The 10,136-nt window shown below is 41.1% G+C and overlaps 1 protein-coding gene across 2 annotated transcripts; it reads left to right on the top strand.

Moving 5' to 3' along the window:
• The first annotated feature begins 3,191 nt into the window (after positions 1 to 3,191).
• On the top strand, positions 3,192 to 9,665 carry zgc:152863 (uncharacterized protein LOC562658 homolog). 2 transcript variants are annotated; one of them, XM_017694905.2, is made up of 5 exons: positions 3,192 to 3,355; positions 5,458 to 5,565; positions 5,846 to 6,040; positions 7,745 to 7,883; positions 8,348 to 9,665. In XM_017694905.2, the coding sequence occupies exons 2-5, from the start codon at positions 5,472 to 5,474 to the stop codon at positions 8,667 to 8,669; spliced, it is 750 nt and encodes a 249-aa protein (XP_017550394.1). In that variant the 5' UTR covers positions 3,192 to 3,355; positions 5,458 to 5,471; the 3' UTR covers positions 8,670 to 9,665. The 2 variants fall into 2 exon arrangements, with proteins under 2 accessions (XP_017550394.1, XP_017550393.1); XM_017694904.2 differs by having other exon boundaries at positions 8,345 to 9,665.
• Positions 9,666 to 10,136: the final 471 nt, after the last annotated feature.

Here is a 10,136-nt window from a genome sequence, read left to right as displayed (position 1 = left end):
ACTGTCCTCTCTATTACACACTCCCACCTTATCGATCCACCTTATAGATGTAAAGTCAGAGACAGTGGCTTATCTGCTGCTGCACAGTTTGTGTTGGTCATCCTCTAGTACTTTATCAGTGGTCAAAGGATGCTCATATGGCTCAAATGAGCCTATCACCTGATCTACTAATCACTGGATTTAAGTAGAGCAAACAATGATGCCCCTGTGCATTTTTATGAGAAGACTTAACAGGATACTTCAAATGTATGGCATGTATTTGCAATACATGTATATCTTTGACAAAACATGTTTTGTGATCTTCACAGATGTGTTTATTTCTCAACATGACCAGCAGAGTGGGTGAATACAGCAACTTCTGAAAACACCTCTTTTTAGAGCTGATGTGAATAATGGCTTGGAATGATGTGGTCAGAAGCAAACAAGCCTCCTAGTGTGACTAATATTACAATGCGCCTTTGAATGCAGGGATATAATTTTTTTTTTTTTTATCTGGCAAGTGACTCTTCCCTCATCAAGTCTGTGTTAGTCATTACTTAGCCATGTTAAATGAGTGAGAAGTACAGTTCTATTTTTCACTGTTTTTGACCGAAAAGGGTTTATTTTGTAAAGACGTTGAAGTCAGCAAAGAAGCTGAAGATCTTTCAAGTGTCCTATCCGGCTCGTAAATAAGCGAAATCGAACAAAATAAACAGCCTGGTTTGTTTAATACCACATGTGCATTCATATCACCTGTTGATAAAATACATACAATACAAATGATATCATCATCTCATAAAGCTCTACTTCAAATAACCATTCCATATGTAAATTCATATTTTGGACACTAAGTTCAAAAGTCTGTAGATACCTGCTCACCTAACATTTCTTCTGTAATCAAGAGTATTAATATAAATGTGTTTTTCCTACAGTAACAGCTTCTAGTCTTCTGGGACGCCAAACGCTACATGTCGAAACACATTTCTGTGAGGATTTGATTGCATGTGGTTACATTTGATTACATTTCATTGCAAGAGCTTTAGTGAGGTCAGGCACTGATGTTGGTTGATTAGTTCTGGCTCACACCCACCTTGCCAACTCATCCCAAAGGTATTGGATGTAATTTCAACACTCCAAAGACTGCAGCTCCGCTGCTCCCAGCACTGGGCTAAGGGCCTTTAGGCCCCTCTAGCTGATGTTTGGCTTTGAGCTGCTCCAGAGCGTCCCATTTTATCAGTCAGTCTTTTCCATGGAGATTATAGAAGATGATCACCTGTGTCAGCAACGGGTGCACCTTAACATAGCTGAAATCACGAATTAGAGGGACTGGATACTTTTTGACATGCATTGCATTCGTGAGGAAATGAGTGTTTTACTCATGTTACTTGTGAGTCATCAAGATTTAGTTACTAATTCCTTTTTTGTGTTCAGTTTCATTCTGATTTGTTGGTGACCACAACACATCTGTAGTGCTTTGCTGTTGTTCACACATCTCATTGTAAAACTTTAGCGTTTATTTACTTACCTAAAAAAAGAAGAATGAGCCTAAAAATGTCACTTTCTGTGCTGAAGCTGGATGTACTAAGACGTAGTATTGCAGTTGTACAAGTCTCTCAGTATTTAAAGGGCTTATATCATGGAAAACTGTTTTTTTTTTCTCTTTTTATTGAAATAAAATATTTTGATGTTTTTAAACCGCAATATTTTTCACACATTTGTGCTCTTGGGTGTGTATACATTTTGTCCACATTTAACAACAAATCCCAAACACTGGTGAATGTATTTGAGAATCTTCATGAAAACTGCATGAGAGGGTTTTAATAAATTTCTTCTTAAGAGCGGTGAATGAGGCCCACTGTTAACATCTCAAAGTGTACCATTCATTCCCAAATCCATACAGTCCATGGAAATAGGGGGAATTGAGTGGCAAAAACAGCCTGGTCAAAATGAATTGGTTTTTCATGCGATATCAGAAGAACCAACAAATTTCCATACACCTGCCAGTTCAGCCTAGCACTGCCAGTGAAGTTTCAGCCTAGACTGCTTTTTGAATGAAGCGCTGTACAGGCAGCCAATCAGAACAGAGGTCATGGACAAAGACAGTGGGCTGTACTTGGTCCCTCGATCATTACATTCTGTAAAAAGAATTTGTAGTAGTAATTCACATCAGATGTTTATCTACATTTCCCTTATGACATTTGTGTAGGTATACATAACAAGGAGGTAATGGTTGCATTTTTACCATTTTCTAACTTTTAAGACTGGTATGTGTGGATGTTCTCTGCTCTGATTGGCTGCCTGCTATTGTGTCTCTTTCAAAATGCAGCACAGGCGGAAACACTCCTTATATCTTCAGCGTGATAGGGCGGGGCTAAAATGCTGTAGGCTGGATATTTAAATGAGTTGGCAATGTGTGACACCACGAAAACAGTAAATTCAGAACAGTCTGTTTCTGAGGCTTAGTTTCCAAATTTGACTGTAATGATTGGGGAGTGGACAGGACATCTGAAAACTTGAGCAACCTTTACATCTCACTTAAAGACGTCTTTATACGGCATACGCTCTTATTCAGAGCGACTTACAATTTGATCATTTTTACACAGGCGGGCGAGTTAGTGTTAGGAGTCTTGCCCAAGGACTCTTATCGGTATAGTGTAGGGGGCTTGTCCAGGCAGGGGATTGAACCCCAGCCTACAAGGCAGAGGTGTTACCCACTACACTAAACAACCACACAAAATTCAGCACAATGTAACCTCGCGTTGGCCATGAGGCTTCTGGGTGAACGTTTTGTAGTCCAGAACCTTTTCAAGACTCCATCAGTGAAAGCTGGTCAGGTCACAGACAGCGCGATCTCAACGGCGGAAGAGCGGCGGAGCGTCTGTTCCATTACGGCATTCTGGGCTCGCCGTGTATTTTTAGCGCTTCCGGTGCCGGAATCAGCGTCACTCTGTCTGTTTAACTCCGTGGCAGCAAAGCGGGTTTTGTCCTTTTACCTCCACTCGCTGTGAAAATATAAAATAAGCCATACGCCAGTAACTACAGCTCAGCCTGAATATAAACAGGGTTTAATATGAAGTCGTAAGGCTGAATGCAGCGTCTCTCCACACGCCATGTGAATGTCCAAGAGATGTCAGAGTGAGTGGGCGGGGCTAGCTACAGGAGCCAATCAGAGGCGTCGCTTCGTCGTGCAGCTGAGCGGTGAGTCATCGGAGCTGCCGGAGAAGCAGCACTTGTTGAATGAGCTCTCTGTCAGTCGGCGGCTGTTTGGCGGCGCAGGAACACGAAGAGCACGTCCATCCTTAAAGAACATGAACTGAGGGTCTGCTGGGCAAACTCGCAGCTTTACAACGATTCATCACCACCGCTACGGCGACAGGTAAGCGGCGCTGCGTCTGTCCATACTGGCCTCAGTGGTTACTGAATTGAAGAGAAAGTGGCCTCATCAAAAGGCTTTTCAACTGACCGCAGTGTCTGGATAACTCTAGAAGTAGTCAGAGCAGCAGGATTCACACAATGTGTGCTTTCGTTTTTCCCATACGTGTTCAGTTTTTCTGTATTTTCTTTCCATACAGATTTCCTTTCATTTTGTTCGTTCGTTTCATTTATTGTTTGTTCGACTTTCCGTTCCACCTTAAATGCTGCTGCAGATCCACTCTGGCGCCTGTAGCAACAGAACGAAACTGTTGCTGCATTTAAGGTGGAACGGAAAGTCGAATAAGAAGCCAGATTCGGTCTCGTTGTTTCCTTCCATTGACTTGTTTTGTTTTGTTTGTTTTTCTTTTTCACACATCTTTAACGCTGAATCACACTGTCAAAGTATAATTCTGCGATTCTTGCTCTTCTTGTTTTTCCCAAGTCGTTGTTCACGTTGTTAATGATGGACTGCTTTACTACGTGTGTTCTCATCTGTTCGCTCAGCAGAGACCAAAGTACAGCAGCGAGCTTATGTTTTCATTTTTGTTACTAATTCACCTCGGAACGTGTGTGTTGTTGTGGATCCCAGCACGTGACCTTAATTACATTTCTTATTAAGTGTTCTTTGCAAGCACAACCAAACCAAATTTGCCTGAGCACAGAGCAGAGCCATCCCACATGTCGCATCAGTGACTACATCATTCTGCACTGTTGTGGTCTTGCTTACTTATTATCCATCATTATTAGCCAGACTAATAGTCAGGCAAAAAATACAATGCGGTGCTTTCATCACATTTTGTTTTGCTGAGGTTCGATACGTTGGGACAGTCAGAAAGCAGTTATGTTTTTACAGAAGAGTATGAGTACAATGATTTCTATGAACAATGTCTCATACTGTGCAAATGCAGTTAAGCGGCACTAACTGTTCCCTCTTTTAATGCAGGTCGTCAGTGTTCCTTCAGTACTGACGCGTTCCGCCCCTGTCAGAACAAAACATCATATCTTTAAATTGGTAACTTTTTACAAGAAAAGAAAAAAATCACTAACTTATAATGAAAGTTGATCTAAAACTATTATTGGTCTATTCACCATGAAACTCATACAGTGTAAAGGTGGTATTTTTAAATTAAGTAAGAAAAGTAATAAATGACAAAACTGGAGGTTTATCTGAAGGCATCTTTTGACATAATGTGATGTAATTCATCACAACCTGATAAAATATTGGTAGATTACTCTCCTCTGTTGTCTGGTCGCAGCAAGCGAGTATTGGTTTGCATCACATGGCTCATACCTTCAGTTATGTTTATCTGCCAACTGGTGCCGATTCTCCACGGCCAATTTCTCTGTTATTTACTAACAGCGATAGGTGTTCAGTGGCCACAAAGCTTTTGATGCTTGCTGTGCTTGTTAATTTTTATACTATGTTTCAAGATGTAGATGCCAGCCACCCACGTTGTGGTCTGGCATGCACTTTGTCTGTGTGAATGCCACACAACCTAAGAAGGGACCTTCCCTGAGGACTACATAGATGATTACATCTTGGCATTTGGCCTGGCGTGTCAAAAGCCAGCCTGCCGTGTTTATATTTTTGTTCTGTTCACCTTTCTGTATTACTTTCAGAAGCCTGTGCAGGAAGTTGTGGCATAGAAACTAGTCATTTCAGCACTAGACCTCAACTGCAGTGTGTGCACTCTCACACCAAGCTATTTAATGACCTCTTTTTCACAGATGAGCCGGCTTGTCAGGTTCTATTTCTCCATGGTCAGGGTTTGGGTGTGGTGTTAACCAGCTGTTGCAACTGCAGCTGTGCACAGGACCCCTCCTGTTTCAGTAAAACCAAACCCTGTGCGGTTCACAGGTCCGAAACACTTCCTCAGGCTCTGCAACATTAACAGATGGTTGAAATAAGATATGTGAGAACAGACATGGTTTACAGTGTTAGTTATCTGATTTTAGAGTTCTCTTAACATCTCACCCTCTCATACTGTGGGGTGGTTTTTGGTTGTGTGCACATTATGTCATGTTAGTATCCATAATGACTTGGTGTGTTTGTTTTTCCTCCAGGACAAGTGTTTTTGATGTCTGCACGGAGACTGTCACTTTGGCCATGTTTGCACGCTGCCCTGAGCTATGGGATCTTCTTCCTGACGACACTGCCAGACATTACCGCAGGTTTGGGGCCCTGTGACTATTTTCAACCTAAATAGCACCTCAGATAAAGCCGATAAAGCCGCCATTGAATGGGAATCTTTTTTTTCTCAGCTGTGATTCACCATTCTGTTTGTAACCTTCTTTTTTCGTTGTCTCTGATTAAAATATATTTACAACTCATTTTATGACACGTACAAGTAGATACCACCAGTGTTTTCTGATCAGAAAGTTCACAACACATAAAAGTAAATGTCTGATAATGAACTCTGCTTATTTCTTCTAATTTCTCTGGCTCTTTCAGGTCAAAACTGCTCTCACCCGATTATGCCAGAGCACGGCGGCTTCTCCTGCAGGCCTTCGCCGTGCAGAGGGTTCCCTTCAAGGAGCTACATCTACTACTTCTGTGAGCCGGGCTACGTCCTGCAAAAAGGCCACCGCTCCAGGTGCCACAAAGGGCGCTGGAACCCCAGTGTGCCTGTATGTATGCCTAACTCAGGTAAGAGCACCTGTGATTGAAGTTTCCTTGCACGACCAAGCAGTGTCTTGGTATCATTGGGAAAGCAGGCTTCAGAATGACTTTCTAGAGTGTCAGCACCGACATCGCTGTCGGAACAGAACATCTCTAAATTTGTAAAAATACAGGAATAGAAAACACACCCTAACTTAGAATGAAAGTTAATCTAAAACCATTACATCTGGTCTATTCCTCATGACATTTTCACACAATGTGGGCAGCTGTTGTTTTTTAAATTATGTATATATAAAAAAATGTAATTAAGTAATAAATGGAAAAAATGGAGATATGAGGTCTTCCGTAAAGGGCTGGCGTTTACTTTTCAAACAAGCAGGACTTCTAAAGAAAAATTCTACCTGATTGATTCTACCCGTTTAATCAGCTAATCTGGGTCTTCACAGTCGAGCACATGCGCTTCTGCTTTGTTGGAGTGAAAGCCTGCAGTGGTGCCAGCACTTTGCAAGTGGTATTTAACATTCGTGATTCACAGTCTGGTTTGTGCTTGATAACAGAGGGTTATATATGAATGAAAGCAAATGACCCTCGCAAAGACATTCAGGTTTCCTTTTTACTTTGGTGAAGTTATAGTTCCACCTTCTCATAGAGGAAGCATTCTATAGGCAAGACCTACATAAGCAGAAATGCTAAAGTGAATGACCTACATATAAGGCGCTTTATGAGGCGCAAGAGCGAAGTGCAACTCAACAGCTAGGCTCTTCTCTCACAGAGAATACATTGCTTCCTCTTTCAAGCTAAGCCACATGGAGGCAGGAAACCAACAGTGTGAACAGGAAGTGAGCGAAGTCACCATACTAACCAATATTTCTTGTTCTGTGAGGCATTTAAAGCCCTCGGAAAACTACTGCGTCATATAATTCAAAGGCTGTTATCATCCGCTCATGCAGACACTTTTCCTAAAGTTGGGTTAACTTCCTGCCTTGATGACAATTATAGTCCAAATATAGCACAGTATCGGGGTCCGGCCACCAGTGATGCTTCTTATAGATTGGGGCGTACTCTGAGGAGAATAAATGACACAACTGTAAAATGCCGTTTTCTGCTGATATTGGCCTGGTAGCTGTGCCAGCAGAAAATGCTGGACCAGATATTGAAGGGAAAAAAATAATCAGATTTTTTTTCTTACAGAGCTTGCCTGAAATGCCACACGCTCACATGGTTTAATATCATACTGATCATGATGGTCTACTTTTATATGCTCATCTTAAAGGACGCTTTAAGATCCTGTCTTTTTGTATTTTAGTTTTTCTTGTGCTCCACTTATAATGTTATTTTTACATAACCATTTCCCACCCTATTTATCCCCTAGAATTAAACATGTTTCTATTACTGTGCCTTTAATACTGACATATGTAAATGAGCTCTGCTTTGATTGGCTGTACTGTATTGCGCAAAAAGCAGTTCAGGGTAGCGCTCCTTTTCAGTGTGAGTGGGCCCGGCTATAGTGCTGTAGGCTGAATGGATGGATACAAACCAGTCATTTTGAAACTGGTTTAGTTTCTATGTGTGACCTGTATGAACTGGGGAGCGAACAGTGTATTTTAAACCTTGATCAGTGTTTACAAAGAAGAAATCGTCAAATCAGTATTCAGGTTTCAATATTGATATTGGAGAAAAGTGGAAATGTTTTAGCTCTGAGCTCTACATGTACTGCTCTTCTTACTGCAGGGCATGCTAAAAATGAAGACAGAGTGACCAATTCCATTCCAAGTGTGGCTACGACTGCCGTTGGAGTGTCCATATTCCTTCTTACCACCACGGCCTGCATGGTTGTCAAGTCCCGTCTGTACCCCTGTCAGTCCCAAAGGTATGCTGATTTTGCTGGGTTACTTTACAGTGACGGTACCAATCAGCCAAGATATGTTTAGTGTCTGACGTTTCCATCTTTTCTGCTGCAGCTATGAGGCTTAATAAGTAAAGGAAGCTTATATGTGGTTTCTGACGCTGTGTGTGCCATGTACAAAAAATAATCTGCTGCTGCTGTTTTTAGTCAGTGTAGTTTTGTCTGTTTTTATATTAACAATACACAGATACAGTGTGTAACCACGTATACAAGGCTGTTTGCGATTGCTTATCAACTCGACACAGAGTATGTGTGACGCTTGAGGCGTGCAATTTGCACAATTTCAAAAATTAACATTTGTGAATGACTTGTCTTTTAACTATTCCTTTTTCTCTAAGTTATTAATCAAACTGGCTGCTTATTTATAAAATACACTAATAGTTAATCATTTGTGCTCAGTGTAGTCACGTTTTCATCCCTTTCAGTAGGCGTTCCTCTGACCAGTTGGACTTGGTGGTGGACGGTTTGCCTGTGTCTCTGCCAACCTATGAAGAGGCCGTATATGGCAGTTGGGGACAGCGCCTACCCCCCTTACGGGGACCCACTCAGCTCTTGCTGGCCTCGTCCGATCACAGCCCCTTATCATCCCTCATTCAGCCGGAGTCCAGTCAGCGTGCAGATGCGTCCAGTCGGAGCACCGAGGCGCTGCCACCACCTTACGAGGAGGTGCTCCTGCGGGCTGCGGATGAAGGCAACGAGGGGGAAGCGAGGGCTTCGCACATTGCACTTTCTGTGGAAAAGGACAACTAACTGACGGGCGTGTCAGCTCACCATCAGCCTACTGATTGTCAGTCCCCTTGCACTAGAATGCCAGTGGTTTGTGCCTATCAGCCTAGGTTCACCCTCAGCTTCAAAAGATTTTTGAGTAATCAAAGTTTGTAACTTTCTCTTGATCTTAATGAAATCGTGGAACTGAGAGGGTGAAGATATTTAGCAAAATAGTGAGTGTTTGCATGGTGGCTGTTTTTATTTATATATTATTATTATTATTATTTTTTTTTTTTGGTGCAAGTGATGTGCACAGCGATGTTGATTGTGTCAATGTTTTCAGTAGAGCTGAAGACGTATATTGTTGACCTCAGTGAGGACACTTGACCACAGTGGTCTTATGGACTTATTTAATAACAGGAATTATATTAGGGGACTACGACTTTCTGCTGTATGACTGCAAATGTAGCTGTAAGTGATCATTATTCTACAGCTAACACTGGAATTTTAAATCCATGAATGCTTGAGACCCCATAGCGCGGGTGCGGATTTGTGATCACTTGGCACGTTTCTGTCCCAACAGGCCTGCAAGAAGCTTTTACTTTGCACCAAACCTTTACACCACTCCTTTAGATCTCTCTTTCAAGCCCTTCACTCGTATTGTTTCAGGTTTGCAGAAACATTTAAGGCTTTCTTTTAACAGGTGGAATATTGTATATAGTATATAGTTATATAAACTCATGCCTTCTGCCCAAATCCTTTATATCTGTTCCTTGATGCTGGTTAATAGGAGGAAGGAGTGAGCGTAAACTTGAAGCACATTTGCTGTTAAGGACATTCTGATTTGTCCCTTTTCTCTTTAACTGAAAACATTAAACTATAATATATAGATATAATCTATGATATGTTGCTATTAAATTTACATTTTTAAATTGTATAACATTTCCCAAGATATATATATCTATACACAAATCTAAAAAGTATTAATGGTAAAACTGCTAAACCTTTTTGAACGTTATTAAAGCTGTAATTTTTAAACTGATCTGAGTGCCTTCATTAAAACATTATAATGATTTCTCTTTTTCTCCACAAGCTTTTATGCTTCACAAATGCATAAACCTTTTTTATAAAGGACAGAAGGAGGTGGCAAAAGCAAGACAGTTATGAGAACATGAACATACAGGCTTATGAAGGAAGAGCATGGAGACAATCACACCAGTTATGTCATATGGTTGGAGTGGAGCGAATCTTACGGAAAATAAAAATGTAAAAACTATATAATATTAGGAATAAAATCTAAAAGGTTTTTACTTTTGAGTAATGCTATACTCTAGCCAAAGTTGGAAAGGCTGAATGCTGGCCTATATTAGCGTTAAGTGAGACACTTGTCTGAGTTAGGAACAGTGAGCTAAGAGATAGAGCAGCCATTTGATGGGTCAACCTACTAGTAAAAAGATAAATATTAAATATAGCTTTGTTTGTAGACTTGATTTGAATGGTATTGGACCA

The sequence above is a fragment of the Pygocentrus nattereri genome, chromosome 17 (genome assembly GCF_015220715.1).
Source record: "Pygocentrus nattereri isolate fPygNat1 chromosome 17, fPygNat1.pri, whole genome shotgun sequence".
In the NCBI taxonomy this organism is placed as follows: domain Eukaryota; kingdom Metazoa; phylum Chordata; class Actinopteri; order Characiformes; family Serrasalmidae; genus Pygocentrus; species Pygocentrus nattereri.
The sequence above is the reverse complement of the archived record's forward strand: the minus strand, read 5'-3'. Positions and strand labels throughout refer to the sequence as shown.

Bases quoted from the DNA above. Each gene is read 5' to 3' on its own strand.
- zgc:152863 (XM_017694904.2), top strand. From the start codon at position 5,472: ATGTCTGCACGGAGACTGTCACTTTGGCCATGTTTGCACGCTGCCCTG. The intron at 5,566-5,845 runs GTTTGGGGCCCT...TGGCTCTTTCAG, and splicing joins ACTGCCAGACATTACCGCAG to GTCAAAACTGCTCTCACCCG. The intron at 7,884-8,344 runs GTATGCTGATTT...CATCCCTTTCAG, and splicing joins TACCCCTGTCAGTCCCAAAG to TAGGCGTTCCTCTGACCAGT.